The sequence below is a fragment of the Protopterus annectens genome, chromosome 11.part0, assembly GCF_019279795.1.
Source record: "Protopterus annectens isolate FY-2018-M chromosome 11.part0, PAN1.0, whole genome shotgun sequence".
Taxonomy (NCBI): Eukaryota; Metazoa; Chordata; order Ceratodontiformes; family Protopteridae; genus Protopterus; species Protopterus annectens.
In genome coordinates this window covers 1,323,327,738-1,323,346,192 of record NC_056745.1, presented here as the reverse complement: position 1 = coordinate 1,323,346,192, position 18,455 = coordinate 1,323,327,738, and the positions used below count along the sequence as shown (strand labels likewise).

At 38.4% G+C, this 18,455-nt stretch overlaps 1 protein-coding gene across 1 annotated transcript in view; it reads right to left on the bottom strand.

Annotated features, from left to right (window-relative positions):
* The window catches only part of LOC122815064, a 95,526-nt gene extending 80,567 nt beyond the window's left edge, over positions 1 to 14,959 (bottom strand). Inside the window, exons 1-2 of the mRNA XM_044087308.1 lie at positions 14,942 to 14,959; positions 7,313 to 7,486 (exon numbers count right to left, since the gene is read on the bottom strand). Of these exons, the coding sequence (XP_043943243.1) occupies positions 7,313 to 7,486; positions 14,942 to 14,959 (192 nt within the window). The remainder of the gene's footprint in view (positions 1 to 7,312; positions 7,487 to 14,941) is intronic.
* Between the last annotated feature and the right edge of the window lie 3,496 nt (positions 14,960 to 18,455).

Sequence of the window (18,455 nt, the reverse complement as noted above, 5' to 3'; positions counted from 1 at the left end):
CACACATACACACACACACACACACACACACACACACACACACACACACACACACACACACAAACACACACACACTCAACAATTTCCAGAAAGGCTAACACAACCTTATCAGTGCCACCACCCGTTCCTGTTTCTGTAATAACACTGTGCCATTAACCAGACTAATTTAGCACTCCAAGGTCACATTTACTTTGCACTCTTAAAGTAAGCCACCTACATCATTACAGATTATGTTAGCTGTAGCAAAAGCAATTTGAATTCACAGGACAGATACCAATAGTTATATCTTACAAGTTCTGTGGTGTTACCCTTATACATGTCAGTAATCAGCAATCAACAAACTTTTATTGCTGAATTAAAAAAAAAATTTACTCACAATTAAACAGATAAGCAAATGTACAGAAAATGTACACACAGGAAATTTCAATTAAAATTGTTGAACAGGCAGCTTCAAAAAGGTATTAGCATTTAGCTGTGCCTACGGTTATTACTATTTAAAGGATGAATTAAACTAGTCAAGCAAACTTGTAAATTTACTTGCTAGTGGAACAAACAGAAGCAAAACTACAAACTATGAGCTCTGTGTGACTTAGGTAAAAGGCTCTCACGCTTTCTCTCTCAGGTTCCCTGCAAGTTCTTTTTTAAGTTTATTCACTGCCCCTCTAATAATATTTCTTCTCTAGCAAGATGTACCAGCTTTTAAAATAGACCTGGAGTGAAATATTTTGGGCACCCCCGAGAAAGATAGCTTGAGATGAAGGTGCATCCTTTTAATTAACCCATCCAGTTCTCTGTCATTAAAGCCATCTGCATTTACATTGCTGGCTCCACATTTATGCTGGATTGTAACATACTAATAATGTCAACCAAAGCTGAATCTGAGCAACCTTGTGACAGCTGTAAAGGTTCTACCATACACATAGACTTAAGTCTTTTGAAGTTCTCAAACTACACACATTCCTTGTCCTCACACTGTGGTTTGAAGAATCTATCTATAGTATGAATTCCTGACTGTAATAAGGACTGGCCAGTACAGTACCCAGTAAAGATCTCCTTGGTGTTTTAAAATTCTTGCTCACAGACCAGTGTCCTAATAATTTAATAGCAAAATGTAAACCAAGAACCAATAATAGCAGGTAACTCATACTGTTTATCAAAAATGTTAACCAAAACCAAACACAACCTGTTGCATGCAATTTCAAGATGCTTAATAATAAAAAGTTAAGCACTTTTGTCAATAGAAACAACACTGCTGCAGAACTAACCATCTTTAACAAACACTCATATTTAAATATTCTTAAACAATCATGTGACCTCATCAGCATAAACCGATTATTCCAACAAAGAAAGTAATTTACCTACAACTATATAACATGCATGTTATGCTAATAATTAGTATACATTATACAAAATGAAAATAACCTACTATTCTACCTCACATATTCTTGAATTTGGTATACAAAATATGTTTGTTTGTTTGTTTGTCTTTCAGCTTTTCCCGGTTAGGGGTCACCACAGTGGAACTCCAGTCCGCTAATGATTGGCAGTAGATTTTCATGAATGCTGAGGTGCCAGCTCGACATTCAACCTTCAATGAAGGCACGCCCATTTACGCATGTCTTTTGAATGCCCACCCAACCATGGGGAGGACATGCAGAATCCACACAGAAGGCACTCCCCACACTCCAGCCGAGAATCGAACGGGAGAACCTCTTGCTGTGAGGCAACAATGCTACCACTGCACCACTACGGATCTTGGTATACAAAATATACCAATAAATAAATACATCCTATAGAAATATATATATAATATCCAATAAAATACAAAAATACAAATATTAATGTTCACATGCCCTATATTTAAAAATACTATATAGAGAAGTATTTCATTTAGTCCAATCATTTTTTCTAGTAAGTATACAGGTTAATCTCTTCTCAAATAAATTACAATGTTCCATATTAAGTAAAAAAAGAACTGTAACTATAAATTGCAAAGTTACCAGAGCTTTTTTGATAAACCTTTAATAGAATACATGTTTTTTACATATTAGAGAATTAGTAAAGATGACGATGAGTTTTAAGGGAGGTCCTTGGAAGAAAAGACTTGAGGTGCAGGAATTATATTGGCAGATTAGATTACAAACAGAGACTCCTCTGGATTGAATGTTTACTCTCAGAGGAATGGAACACATGATAGTAAGACAATAAAAAATACCTAAATTACATTGACCCCCTTTCTTTGGTAATGATATTCCTAAGACAAGGGCATTAGAAAGGAATGCCACAGAAGAATTCATAAAAGACAACTAACAACTACATTTCAGGAAAACATAACACATAATAGCAAGACAACAAAATACACCTAAATGGATTCAAACCCACACCATTGATATTCTCTAGAAAAGGGTAGCTGCAAGGCATGCTGCAGATGCACTTTCAACAAAGATGATTGAAAAACAAATTTTAGGGGAATGGAAAACATGATAGCAAGACAACAAAGTACACCGAAATGGGTTAAAAACCTTTCCTTTATTATGGATATTCTCTAGATGTGGACATTAGCAAGGTATTCCATGGAAAAGCTTGTAGAAACATAGGTTCATAGGTAGGTACTAAGCTATCGGCCCTGGGGCCTATACAAGCCCAGCCAAAAAGGTACCCTGGCTTTTGCCACCCAAGAAAATTATTTTCCTGTGCCACTGTCAAGCAGACCCACAGAGGTGATCCCTAGGGTGAATTTCCTATTTCCCATCCAATCATCAAGATTTTTCTTGAAGAGTTACTAATGAGGAGCTTTGTTTGATATGGATAGGTACTTTATTCCAGAGTATGGGAAGTCTTTGGGACAGGAATCTATCCCTCTGGCATGTTCTGTTTATTGTGATGACAAGGTTTAGGTCCCTAGAGCGAGTAGCTCGGAGAGATTGGGATTTCTTTAAGTGGAGCATGTCCAATAGCTCTGGGTTTGACATAGCTTTGTATGTTAGGCAGAGATCACCTCTGAGTAGGCGATATGCGACAGAGTAAAGCTGGAGTTTCTTGAGATGGGTTGCGTAGGGCATCTGTTTGAGGCTGGTAATCCTCTTTGTGAGGTATTTTGGCAGCTTTTCCAGTTGTTGTAGATGTCTTGTGAGGTACATACCAAAAGGGGCGTTGTACTCTATAATGGGTCTAATGAGTGATGAGTAGAGGGGAACAATGACCTCTTTTTTTCAGAATGAGAAACCTTTTGTGATGAGGTGTGCCATGTAGAAGGATTTCCTGACTACTGTGGCGATGTGATTATCAAAGGGAGACTACTGTCCACCTGTGTCTCAAGGTGTCTTATCACACTTCCGGTGTTAAGTATACTACCGCCTATGTTGTAGTTCATGGATACAGAGTTTTTACCAAAGGGGATGACAATGCACTTTTTGGCATTGAGCTTGAGGCCATGGCTTTGACACCAGGCATCTGTCTCAGTGAGGCCCTTTTGTAGGATGTCCACATTGTTAGGAGTTACGATTATGGCTCCTAGTTTGCAGTCATCTGCGAACTTCATTAGCCAAAGACCTTCTGTGTTAGCCTGTTATTCAGAGAAGTAGATACCAAACAGGAGAGGACCCAGGACTGAACCCTGTGGTACACCATTTGTCACTGGTCTGAGGACGGATTTGGAGTCTGCTACTTTCACAGTGTGGGTTCTGTCAGTGAGCCAGTTGGCAACCCATCTTGTGATATAGGGATTTATACCTAGTTTAGTGAGTTTATCTATAATTCCAGAGTGGGGGATGGTGTTGAAAGCCTTGGCAAGATCTAATTAGGCTGTGTGGACCACCTTACCCTTGTTTACGGCTTTGGTGACTGCTTCAAAGAAGTCTATCAGGTTTAGGAGACATGATCTGCCTTTTACAAACCTGAACTGGGTGGGGTCCAGAGTTTGGAGATTGCCAGTGTCTTTGTTTATAAGTGACTGTGAAACACATTTCAGATGAAAGGAACATATGATAGCAAGACAACCAAAATGCACCTAAATGTGGTTGAATACCTGCGTTTATCAATGGTATTCTCTAGACCAGGGAATTAGCAAGCTATACTATATTGAAATGTCTCTGTATTTTTCTACCATGTTTTTGAGTCATAATTACTTCATTATGTAGTTATTATCTTATAACATGCTATTTCAACTGACCATGTCATGTAACTGGGTTTCCTGGCTTACACACACTCTGCTGAATCCTGTTCATCATGGAAATTCACTTAAAGCAATCTGGAGAATGTTTTTCAATTCAGATTTAGCCCGGTCTATACAGTGCATTATTGTTTCTCTTATTAAATTTTCTCATTTTTTTGCCTACATAAAAGGCTTCACATGTATCTTAGCTGGCTGCTTATGTTTTTTTTTTTTCAAAGCCAGTGCCTCTCAGTGTTATATTTCTAATAGTAAGTAAATCTTGGCAAGATGTGCAGGTATAGTATTTTAATGCCCAATTTTTTCCAAAGCCAAAAGTGAATCTTTGCCTACATTGTTTTGCATTTACATGTACAGTGTTTTTGATGAGGGGGCTATAAATGCCTTTTCAGTTCTACCATGCCTTCTTGCTTCTGTGGTATTTTACTTCCACCAGCCAGACCAGTCTGGCACTTCACACTTACTGAACACTCTTAAAACAGGCCCAACATATCATATTAGCATATTAGCTTATGATACATATAACAAAAGCAGACTGACTGCAAAGGATTTGTACTAGCAAATGGGTCTATATTATATATTAGAAGCTTCAAAATTTCAAACTTCATATGTTCGACAAGATATGAGCGAAACTTGAAACCTCGAGTGTATAATAAAAAGTAAAAAAAAAAATGTACCTTAACGCTCTGAGCAGGGGGGCAAGCCCCCTGCACCCCCCACACCTCTACTTAAATATACCAGTTTTGAGACTGCACTTCAGTGCAGAAAAGGGAAATTTTCCCATTCTGCGCATACAGAGCCGTTGCCTTTCACCTTTAAACTTTTCAAATTTCAATCATATGATGTCGACCATATGACATTCGAACTTTGAAATGTTCAGCAATTTAATAGGGAACCCTAGCAAATATATAGTTACACTCATATAGTTCAATAATTATCTAGCTACAAATGCTTATATTTGAATAATGAAAGACTTTACTTAAAATTAAGCAAAGCTCACTGAGAACTAATTGCACAGAAAATATGCACCCATGTATGGGAAAATTCAAATAAAATTATTGAGCACACTGCTTCTTCATAAACGTATTATCATCTACACTTGCACCTATTACTATCTAAAGAGTAACTAAACTGTCTATTACTTACTTGTAAACTACTTCCCTAGTAGTTAAGGAAGCATAGTTGAGATTATAGAAACATGAGTGCACTCTGTCCCAGGAAAGAAAGCTGTCACTATTTCACATCCATATAAGAGTTTGTTCTTAGGTTATTTACTGCTGTCATTCTTGTTCAAAGTTCAGCACCACACAGAACATAGTGGGATAAACTGAAATATATTTCTTTGAACAAACTGCCACATTTCTTGCTGAAAAACTATAGGAGTGTTCAAATAAAAAATCAGCATCGGTAAATATTCACTTAGCACTGATTCCTCCAACAAGCTTCCCTCTTTTGCATTTGGTCTAGTGTCCCTATCTCTTGTACTTGCTCCTAAGTCAACATTTGAAATCTGTTCAATAAGGCTGTTTTTGTCTAGAAAATTCCAACCAGTTAATGGTAATAATGCTTTTCTAACAGGAAGTAACAGCTTATGAAACACTAACCATTGACTAGCGCACACGCGCTCATGCGAGTCTGACAGCAGTTCTAATCTTGGTATTTTTGCTACATTTCTATTGTAAAACAATTATATGTATCTTAATTCTGTCCAAAGTTTTTTACATCAGCCCCAGCATAAAAACAATGAATCGACTCTCACTGCCAATAAATGCAATAACATTACATATGGGAAGAAATAGTCTTCCAACCTTTTGCATCAAGGGAAACAACTCAAGTCTGACACTGTCATAAAGGGTCTTTGTGCACTATAACATAATTTTTTCCTTTGATCAGCAGGTCACTATCATAGTAAAGATAGTTTGCACTGTTTTCAGGGGGCTAACCAGTCAGCCTATGGAAGTTAGAATTCCCTTCCACACCTCAGTAATTTAGATATTCCTTGACTGTCATGTTCTTTCAGTATACTCTTTACAAAAATTTAATTCCACTTGAAATTGTACAATAAGCTGATATTTTTTTACACTGAGTTATACTGAGTTGCTTAAGAAGTCACGCTGTTTCTTGGCCTCATACTGTCTCCTGAAAAGTGACCTTGCCTTACATCCCAAGCCATGATGACACCCCCATCTTTTTAAATACTGAGTCTAAAATGTACTGTGAAGAAGGCCAGCACATGCAGTCACAATCAGTATTACAACTGCTACTTAAATACAATCAAGCCAGACTTTGCCTTCATTTTTCTCACTCTAACCTTTGAAATATACTCCCTCTACTTGTTGAAAAGTATTATTTACTCCACCTTTAATAAGAAATTAGACAAATAAATGATTATACATATGTTCCAATATGGAACAGTTGTGGTCAGGCTTTCTGAGATGATTTTACAAAACACTTAGTACGAAACCATGGGATGATATTAAAAACAAAGAACTTGAAGTTGAAATTAGATCAGACATTTTTAGTGTATATTACACTTAAAATATGTTCCATTTCCTCAAAATAACTCAACATAATACTACTATAAGCAAACAAAATTGACTTTACCAAGTGCTTTTATCTAATATTATAGACATTTCAGATAAAACACACAACCATTCGTTATTATTTATATAAAGCACCATTTATAATAAATAAAATAAATTAGTTCACAAAAATATTTAAACAATCCCAGCACTGTTACAGAACTTGTTTGAAAAATGGGATGATTTAATTGTTTTTGTGAATTCATTCATTAATTTTGCAATCATGTCAACAGGTGAATGAGCTGATCTAACATGGCTCCTTGTCAGTGACAACCAGGAATTTTTTCACAGAACAGCCCAAGGTACTCAGTTTCAATACAGCAACATGTACCAGCCTTACAAACTAAGAGTTATTTCAGTGGAATAAGACAAGCTTAGTTGAAGGCAACAATCTATGAAGTTAAACCTTTAGGGATTCTCACAGCCATCCTTATGACACAGATGTTTGCAATGATGCATTCCTGCCAGTGTTCTAACTGCAAACTTGAAGAGAAGCTTCACACATGCCCAGAATGATTTACAATCTGAAAGGTATGTAGTTAAATACAGAAAAAAGTACCTCAAGGTCTTCCCAGCACACCCCAAAGTCAGTATTTAATAAGGACATCAAGAACTGATTCCATATTTGTTCAACAATATCATCTCCCAACGTTTGTTGAAGTAAAAGATGAGAATCTTCCAGCGAGATCCTACCATCCATATTGGAATCCAAGAGTTGGAAATCCCAGAACAACTGAAGTGAAGAAGAAAAAAAATTATTTTTAGAAGAAAACCACAGCAGTTATCCACCAAGCTGAAAAATACTTGATATTATAGTTTCATAACTGAAATAGATTACTTCTGTAATGTCATGTGAAAATAATTTTAGAAGAGTTTTTATGTGTACTGCCATAATTGAAGTTTTCAGAGGAAAGAAAGAATACACTAGCTAGCAATTCATCAGGAAAGACTTGCAAATGGACCAATGACTGTTCACCAGTATCTCTGCTTTGTCTTATATTACATGCGTGCAATTCCATCCAATCTGTATTTTGAGGCATGACACCTTGACCTTGTGTGCATGCAAAAAATGTAAATAAGAACTCTGGTTCAAACACACTTTCCTAGTATAAGGGCTTTTGAAATATAGTGTTTCACATTTAATCCTTTGTTAAATATTAAACTGTAAAAACAAAATGAAAACTCCAGCAAAGCTAGAACTTCCATTGAGTGACCTACCAAACCTCTTGTATCAGAGGCACATGGGATATTTGCAAAAGATCATTGTGAACATCAGGTGTTTATCTTTGCTGGAGTTTTCATTTTGTTTTTACTTATTGGTTTTTCAGTGACCTTCTGACTCATTGTTTTAGTTTGTTGTTTGGGATATTTTTGCAGTGACCCTATGATAATGGGCATCAACTGGGTATAACAGCCCAGTGTTTCTAATGCTTAGTCAAACACTCTGCTTGTGCTGTGCTGATGAGGTCATAACAAGGCCAAAATATGCATATCCACAGCTAGTGAGGTTTGGCTTTATTGGCCTGAAATTGTCCATTAAAACGACAAAACAAGTCATGGGCATTCAGAATAGTCAATTAGCTGAAACACCTGATGTTCATAAGGGTAATTTGCATATATACCATGTGCCTCTGATACACGAGGTTTGGGAGGTCACTCCATGGAAGTTCTAGCTTTGCTGGAGTTTTCATTTTGTTTTTACTGATTGGTTTTTCAGTGACCTTCTCACTCACTGTTTTAAATATTAAACTGGAATGTGTTCATCATATGTGTAATGTGAAAATCTAAATTCATTCAGAAATGGTATATTATTTCAATTTTACTCTTTGTAAAATCATTAGAAAAGTTTCTCACAAATATCTGTAGCAGATAAGGATTTGTCTAAGAAACTCTAGTTCTGATCTACTTTTACATACAGTCCAACAAAAGGGAATGGTTTTACTGAGTTTGCACAGTAAGCTAGCCATCTGAAAGATGTCTCTCCTGCCTTCTGTCCTCATAATCATTATCTGTAATGCTGATGATAAACTAGAAGTCAGTTGTTAAGGACCTCTCTTTGTATTTAAGCACCTTGGTTTAAAAGACAAGCCCAAAGCCCCGCCCTTTTTGAAAATCACACTAATGACGTAGAAGTACTGAACCACAGTTGGTCATTCCTTTATGATGTTTTGGTCCTGCTGTCTGGATTTGGGAAACATCTTACCTACAGAGTAGGCTGAATCAAGAAATATGTATTTTCTTCTTCATTCTAGATCATGGATTTGTTGAAGTTTATTTAAACCTGATGCAGCAAAACAATTTCTACTGGGGCTGCAGAGAATAGAAAATGTGCCCCATTTTCCCAGAGACTAAGTTAAATCTCTCATGATCTGACAGTGTGTCGTCTGCAGCCATTGGAATTTTTTAGTGACTTAGAGTAATTCCGCTCCAACCTAGTCTAGAAAGTGGTAGGAACAAAACTATTTAGCTTAATTTAGAGCGATTTTGTTGTCAGCTATCTGTTTAAAATATTTTGTTTCTTCTTCTGTATGCAATTATTTTAGTAGCTTGTATATTTCACTCGTCTTTTATGTTTCTGCCTGAACTGGATTCACTACAGAATAGCTCACGGACTTGATAAAAATATGAAAACATTTTAAAAACTTATGCTCCTTATTTTCTATTGCATGCCAGACTAAACAGCCATGAATCATATTTTTATTATGATGACCAAATTAGGAAACAAATGTTTTTCTCTTACAGGTACTTACGAATGCCTCAGATGCTCTTTATAGCACTATTTTTTCCAGCAAGAGCTAGGCGGAACGCAGTAGGCCAGCTTTCTTGTCCTGGGGTGGGGGTGTTGGCTTACCCTCTCCCTGTGGATGCATCCTCCCCTTCATGGCAGCTCCTCAAAGCTCTCTACTCTTCCCAATGACTTCTACTGTTAGTGTATTTTAACAATGTGGGCTCAGAAATCATGAAATCTATTGGGTATAATATCTAGTGCTCCTGCAAGATGTCACCCTTGTAGCAAGCCAGAGTTGCCTCCCTTCCCATAATATGGGTGAGCCAACAGTGGCTACTCACTCCCATCCTACCTGGTCAAGTTAACTCCTACAGGCACCAATCAAATTCTGATGGCCTATGGAGTAGTCAGGACTTTATCCGTCTATGCCACAGACCTGACAGGACAGGATCAGTATTGTGCCTTTAAGAATATGCCTTCCTGATTTTGGAATAATGATTATCTTTGCAGCATTTTGTTCAAATATTTAAAGTATGTAAATGCCTATTTTATTAACAATGTATAAGAAGCAGCATGTCTAACAATTACATCTGATGGCAATAATAGATAAAATGCAATTTAATTAAAACTTAGCAATTTTATAAGACTTTCCTAAAAGAAGATATTTCAGAGACTTCTGAAATAATTATCTGCTGGAGATACAGGTTTGTCTCCCAGAGGCTACCCCGTCTCTGGAATAGACATCCCATACATGTCAAACAGAATACCTCAGTGACCCTCTTCAAGCACAACCTTGATGAGTGGATGGGAAAGCACAAATTTGTTCTGGAGTTCCACCTGTGTCCCTCATTGACAGGGATGACAGATGCTGACTGAGGTTTCTTTTTGGGGGATAAACTCTTGGCTAGGCTTGTAAGGGCCCCAGGGCCATTAGCCTAGTAACCTCCTATGATCCTATGAACCTATGAATATGCCTGAATCAGGAAACTGGTTGATTTCAATGGGATAAGGCATGACAGGCAAAGGAAAGACTTTCAGATGCATCAAGACAAGTTCCTGGAACCTCAAGCTGTCCCTAAACTGATAACCTGAAGTGTTTTGTATGGCTATTCAAGGGGAGGCTCACAGGCTTAATCTGGGCTGTGATTCATTCTTGACTAACCCTTTGTGATGGATTTCTAAATGTGCGTCTTTGGCCCATACTATGAAATTTTAGTATATTCAAAAAAGCACACTTGCAAATCATTCTTTTTCATGAGTTAGACTTAAGTAACAGCAGACATGAGATTTTCCTTCTTTTATACCCATAGGGTATATCACTAAACAAGATGAAGAATGGATGAAGCTGTCACATGTGCTGAGATACAACTTCAGCCATTCACTTACTTCATTCACAAACCACTTAATATGAGCAATCTTTATAAATGAAGTTAGTAAATTAATGAAAATGAGACATGCAGATGTCAGTGCAACAAATGACAGCTGACAGATACAGTCAGAAAAGTACTATAATGGCTAATGCTGCTTTCTGGAACTATTTTAAAATATGAAGCTCTCCTGTGCACTATACTCATGTGCTAAACCATATCTTGCCCCTGACGTAGTCCCAACCCTACACATTACTTTACAAAAAAAGTTCCCTAACACTGCATCTATTCAGACTAATGTGGTCTTGTGGCATTGTTAGTTTTTTTCTTTAACCAGTCACAAAAGAAGAGAATTGTTTTTTCCTTTCCATTTAGTTGTGATTTGATTGTGTTTGGAGATTCAGTTTTATGAATGGTGTGTGTGTGTGTGTGTGTGTGTGTGTGTGTGTGTGTGTGTGTGTGTGTGTGTGTGTGTGTGTGTGTGTGTGTGTGTACATGTGTGTGGCAGTTAGCACAGAGGTCTAAAGCTTTCATTTATTAATGAGCTACTTTCTGTGCCAAAGATACAGGATTTGAATCTTTCCAGCTTCATTAGCTACTGTGTGACCTTCAGTAAATCACTTAACCAGGCAGTGTATTGGGGCAACTGGAATTTTGAGCTAGGTTCCTTAATGGTACGCATGTGCACACACACACACACACACACACACACACACACACACACACACACACCTAGCTATCTGCATATATATGTGCGAGTGTGTGTGTGTGTGTGTGTGCGAGTGTGTGTGTGTGTGTGTGTGTGTGTGTGTGTGTGTGTGTGTGTGTGTGTAGAATAGCTATGTGTGTGTGTGTGTGTATATGTGTGCGTGTGTGTGTGTGTGTGTGTGTTTGTGTCTATACACAATTTTGTATCTTTATATCTATTGATATATATATATATATATATATATATATATATATCCATAGTTATATATATATATATATATATATATATATATATGCGTGTGTGTGTGTGTGTGTGTGTGTGTGTGTGTGTGTGTGTGTGTGTGTGTATGTGAAGTCATGTGGAAGTTATCAACTCCTCTGTCTTATCGAATCTTCCAAATACTGGTGTCATTGTCTTCAAAGATCTACTAGGGACTTAAAGCCTCTGCCTTGAGAAAAATGAATCCGTGTTTCAGTGTTATGCTTCACCATCTGTGTGAGCTAGGAGATGTACTTGTGTGTCGTCTTCCTGCTATGGCTATGGGGATAGGCTGTCCTGGAAATAAACACCTCCACAACAGATGTTGGTGTGGAAGCTCTAGCACTACAAAAATGGGATTGCACTCATTCATGGCCAAGTTGGCAAACATCTGCTGATGTAACAGATGACCTGTTCTGAGGACAGCCCTTCACTGCTGACAGGTGTGCCAGAGGAAACATTGCACTTTGCAGTGTGTGATTCAATCTATCCAAGAAATCACACATATAGGATATGCAGTCCTGTAAGTCAGTAGGCACAACCTGGTTCATGCTTATTGTCTCTCCCATACTGATTGGGACTAGCCTGTGCCTCCTTGATGGGCCTGCATACATGTTGGGTTGTAGCCTCTGACATACCAACCTCAGGGCGATGGCTGTAAACAAGTCTCTAGGGTGCACTATTACCCAACCCCCATGTTCATTTCTCTGCCCATGAGTGCAAGAGGTAGATACAGACATCTGTCTTCTGGAGCCAGCACATTTCCTTGAATATAATGTCCCCATTAGCTTGTCTTTTCTCTGATGTCAGGGTAGCCTTGATATCTACAGGCATAGAGTCTGTGTCCATGGTCTGTATTTGGAGGCTGTGTTCACATTCCCTATGTCCAGTGCACACACTCTGTGTACCAGCTCATCCTCACTATCATTAACAAAGGATGGAGATCATCCAACATCAAATTGCAAAATACTAGTGCCAGATAAAGAATCACCTGTGAATATACCAAAGCTCAAAATATCCAGTGTAATTATGACCCAGCACCTCTACTATGCATTTAGGTGAGATATTTATAGGTATAAACATGATAAAAAGTACTACCCATGACTCTATCTTAGGCACATGAGTGTGGCTTTTGAATTCCTGATGTACCTGTATACCAAATATCCGGCAGATTTCATTATATTTTATAGTGATTCAGGGTTACAGATGACCTGTAGGTACTAAAATAGGACTACATACATGGGACATCCTCAGTGCATACGCTATGGGGCTTATCCAGCATTGCATCAATAGCCAGTACTGCACTGTAAAACTCTGTGAAGGTGGTATTCCCTTAAATAAAGGGCAGAATGTCCTCTGTCTCCATGAGAGGTAGTATACATGACAGCCCCCATCTGTTTCCCTTCATTACTGTGCCATGATTTCTGCTTTGTGCGTGGCACCACAGAACAAATTTGTGGCCCTGCAGAACAGCATTTTATACCTACATTTCTGCCTAACCAACACATTCACATTTCTGAGAATTCCTGTCCAGGTAGTAGGGCTACATGCACATCAAAATCTATCAGACAGAGAGAGAGAGGGTCTGGAGTACAGCCTCAGTCTCAGCATGAGTGATTATGGGCTTAAGGGTGAATTGCAGTGTACCAGTAGTTGTGTTGCTTTTTCTGTGGTGTCTTATTTTTAAGCATTGCTTTGTTGGTATTGAAACAATAATGAAATTAAACTTCTTTTTTTCTGCATGGCCCATACAAATCCTAACAGTACTACTATTCTACTTGGCCATACGGTATACTGCATATGTGCCTGACTTTTAGATATAGGCATCCACATTCTTACGTAAATACCAGGTATGTAGTTTACTGTGAACATATGTCTCCATAAAACAATTATGGAATTGAAGTGACTGCTACTATTACTGTTACAAGTATTTGCCTAATGACATATGAGCAAGGCATGCAGCACTACCATTGTACTGAACAATAGTCAAACAGATGGTATATGAAGGAGAGAAAAATATTTCTACAATTCCTCCATCAGGATTACAAACACAAGCCCCTGCAGGAGGGCTATGAAGGGCCTCTATAGAAGGCTAAAGCCTAGAATAGTTTTGGCTTGGCTTTCTCCTACACAACTGGCATCCCAAACATGGGGGAGCAGTGCTGTTACCATTACAATGACATGAAGTGAATGCACTGCTGACCTCCAGCACTGATGGAAGAATGAAATTAATCAGCATGCACTGCCTATGTACTGTAACTAGAGTTGTTATATTAGGTACACCTTTTAACTGGCACAGTATGCTATCCACAAATATTACATGATGCTCTTTTTATGTCTATAGCCCCTCAAGATATCAAAAGGAACAGTCAGCTGCCCAGTGGTAGAATGCAGCATGGAAGAGATCACTGGGGTGAGTATACATGCTTCATAATGTTTGTAATATTAATAGTGGTAGGGATTCATTCCAACAACTATATAACTTTTATACAGAAGTGCCACTTTTTCCGTACTGCCATAGCTCAAAGGTAGTACAACTGTTCAATGTTATTAATATGTTTGTGAATGCCTCCTAATGTTTACATGGGACAATTGGATCAGGGATTTATGGCTTTTACTCTCACGTGCTGAGTATGTCTGTGGGTTCAAACTACTCTGTCCCACAGTTGCTCTGTTCTGAAAAATACTTCATTTTTTTCTGTCTTATTACTAAAACTGTAGCATAACTTGGGCCAAATATGTTAAACCATAACTAATTAACTAATTGAGAGGACATATTTCAATATAAACTAGTAATTGTTTTCATTGCCTATTATCTATAAGTGAAATATGTATGTTTGAGCAGTGTGTTTCCTTCATAGATGTACATTAGCTTCACATATCAGTATTGCATCTCTGAGTACAGGCACCTAGTATCTTTTTCTGAAGGGTTCATCATGTTAATCATCTGTCTGTCAGACTGTATGTGATGATGGCAGTTTGTTCAAGCAAAGTCCAATATAATTAGTATTGAATAACAGGTTTGTTAAATCTATGAGCATTTTTGGGGCAACCTACTGTATTACGTTTAAATGAATTAGTATCAACATAGTAAGAACTTTATTTTAATGGTATTTATTTTCCCACCCACTTTGCAACATTCATCTTTCTTATATTTATTTATTTTGTTTATTATTTTGTTTTTCTCCACTTATTTTGCTATTATATGCAGCATCACAACAACCCACACTGATCCCATGGGTAAGGCCTGTCATCCTTTCACAGTATCAACATTGCATTACCACCACCAGAAGCACACAGCACATCTGGGTCCAAGCCTGCCATGTTTGCCTGCACATCTCCTGCTCTAACTGTACCACATGGTTCAGGTAGCACTGCACTGGAAGGTGGTGCAGTTGTAACCTACAGTTTCAGGGAAGATAGTGGTGATACCTTTGTCATTCATCAGCAGCTGGCAGAGATTGCTGGGAATATTATAGACAAGAGGTTGGATGCCCAAATTGACAAAATGGAGAACCTACGCAGATGGCGCGTTGAGTTGTTTCCCTGCCAAGCATTGACTCCACCACCTGAGCTAGAACCAAGTGGTGACAGTAAACAGGATGATGAATAATGTCCCACTTTATGTCAGCTGGCAGAGACTGCAGCTGTGAGCACCCAGTCCTATCCCCCAACCTAGTCCTCCTGAACGTTATGTGTCCATGCCCACCTATGTTGGTCATTCAGTCCTGCTGTCACAATTGTCTTCCATCTGTTTGTCTGATGTCTCCTTCACCATTGTATCTCCACAATGTGTTACCACATACCCTGCCAGTCATGTCTGTCTTCTCCTGCTACCATACCTAACACTCTTACCTTCCTCTTAATTCTCTTCCATCCTTGCTCAACTTATTCTTTTCATAAATATAAATTGGGCACCACCTATCCCATAAAATGAATTTCCCTAATCCCACATCTCCATCCTCCTTATTACTTATTTGCTCACCTTCTTTTCTTCCTTCTACTTGATTTACCTTTTCATCTCTTTCTTAAAATCCCATTCCCAACCTTTAATCTGGTCATATAGGACTTTGAAATCAGTTTTCTTTTGAAGGTCATACTATGCCCAATTCATCTTGAACAGCACAGTCATTGCCCATGTACAACAAACTAGGACTGTCTCTACTCATTGTATTGCAATGATTAAGTCCAGTCACTGACTTTCAGTAAGTATATTCACTTCACCTACCATCAGTCATGTAAGTTTACTGATAGTTATTGTTTGACTCTTTGTAAATGCAAAATATGAAATATATGAAACAGTGTGGCTGCTTCTATGGCTCGGCTTGTAAGTAGCATGCTTGTGTGTGTCTTACTAAAGAGAGATGAGGGTTCAAATCTCTTCTTGATTGCATTGTTTTCCATTCTGTTAATGTGTAACAATCACCTGCTATGTGCTTCACTGACACCTTTATTGTAACTGTTTCTGTAGCTCAACTTGTAAATAAAGTGCTCCATGGAAAGTCAGACCACAAGTTACTGTGTTTAAATTCCCTCACTGCTATATTTTTCTTTTAATTCTATAAATATGTAACAATCACTTGCTATGTGGTTTATTTAAAAAAATGCCAAGGGCCGTAACATCCGAGTTAAGAACTGTCTAATAAAATCCACAATAATAAAAAACAACTAACAAATGCTTAATGTTTTTTATAGAAAGTCAAACCAGTGTAAACCACTCATAACAAAACAGCCAAAATGCCAGTGGGGCAAGAAATACTCCAAGGACAGAAATTATGTAGGCACATTTCTATAATATGTTTGATACAATATATATTTGCTATAATACAAAACATTAAGCTTTTTTGTTCTTTTTAGACCACTAAGGACTTCTTCATAATAAAGTCATTCCCCCAGATTTAATAAACTCTGTGTAGGAATAGTGCAAGTCCTACACGGAGTGTACCATGGCTGGGTTTGCAGCCCCCAATTGGCAGAGGGCCTTGCATATTAATGAAGACACGCTACTGAGGGACAGTCATGTACATGGTTACTGAATCACTGTAGGGGGTGTGTTACAGTGCTCGGAGATGTGTAACACACCCCACTGCACTGTCAATGTGCCGGACAGCACTGAAATAGAAAAGTGAAATGTGTGTACATGGCCAGTTTTATTTATTTATAGGGGGTGTATTACAGTATCCATAACACACCCCTATACTGTCAAAGTGCCGGATGGCACTGAAATAAAAAAGTGAAATGTTTTACTTGGCAAATTGTTTTGATTTGTAAGGGGTGTGTCACAGTCTCCATAACACCGCTCCCCATACTGTCAAAGTGCCTGATGGTGCAATTACCAATGAACACATGCCAGACATCTAAAAATAGAAGCCAGATGCTTTTAATTTTAATGGAAAAGGTCAAGTCTAAGCATAGATGAGTAGGTTTGCACAGTGTGGCATGGTACTCAGCAGTGCTTGAGTAACTGAAAGATATATAAAAATGTATAGCTGAAATCTTTGCATCCATGTTAGCTGAATGGTTAGTGTCACAGCCTTGTGTGCAGTAGGTGCATGGTTTGAATACCCAGACAGGCCATTCAGCTTTTACATCTGATAGCATTAATATATACATTTTGTTATCAACGTAGTTATTCATATTTGTTAACCGGATTAGTTCAGCTGGTCCAGAAGCCCATTTTCAGTGGAGAAACAAGGAGAAAAGCTCCAGGTACATACAAACATCCAATACATTACAGTCACACCCCAAGATAATGTAATTAAAATGCATAGGGTTAGGTCATGCAAAGTAAAATACATACACGTAATAAAGTATAATTAATGAGAAATTAATGTCAATATATTTTCTATTTATTATTTAAAAATGTTGTTTGCCCACAGCTAAGCTCAACTAAGCCAAGCCAAGCAATGCTTAAACAAGACCTGTTTTAGCAATACTTAGCAACACACAGTTCCGCTTAGTTAGTTTGGGTACAGCTAGGCTGTCCTCAGTTCAGCTTAGTGGGTTTGCACACCACTAAGCATTGTTAAGCAGTACCTCTTTAAGCACTGCTCAGCTGAGCTCAGCAGGTTTGTGCGGTGCTAAGCGTTGCTTAGCATTTTCAAAAATGGATCACTGGTGGCACAGTGTGAGAAAACAGCCCTACTTAAACTGAACAGGTGGGAATACAGCCAGAACTTGTTGGAGTGTGATCACTACAGTAGCTATGGCTGGAGTTGGAGAGGGGGTGCACACTTCCTGGCACAGTGTTGGGGCATTTTGGAGTCCAGGGTCATGGTTGGGCTCCTTGTAAAGACCATGATGACCAGCTGATGCAGGGCTAGTACCAGGGGCCCAATTACAAATCAGAAGCCTGGGACTGGCTGGCACTTGACATCACCACTGACTCTGGAATCCCCTACACTGGTGAGTAGGTGCATCATCATTATGAGCACCTGAAGCATCAAAAGGGGGTCTCTTGGCCCAGTGGATCCAAGATGCTCGGGACCACAATGACCCAAAAGTTTGTAAGTATAGGGACCAGTGATTTACCAAACTCTAGTATGAATATCTAACAGACAGGTATGCATAATGGCATATTTCTCTCCCCACAGCTGCAGAGGAGAGGGTTCGCAACCTGGAGGCCCATGCAAGGTGCCTA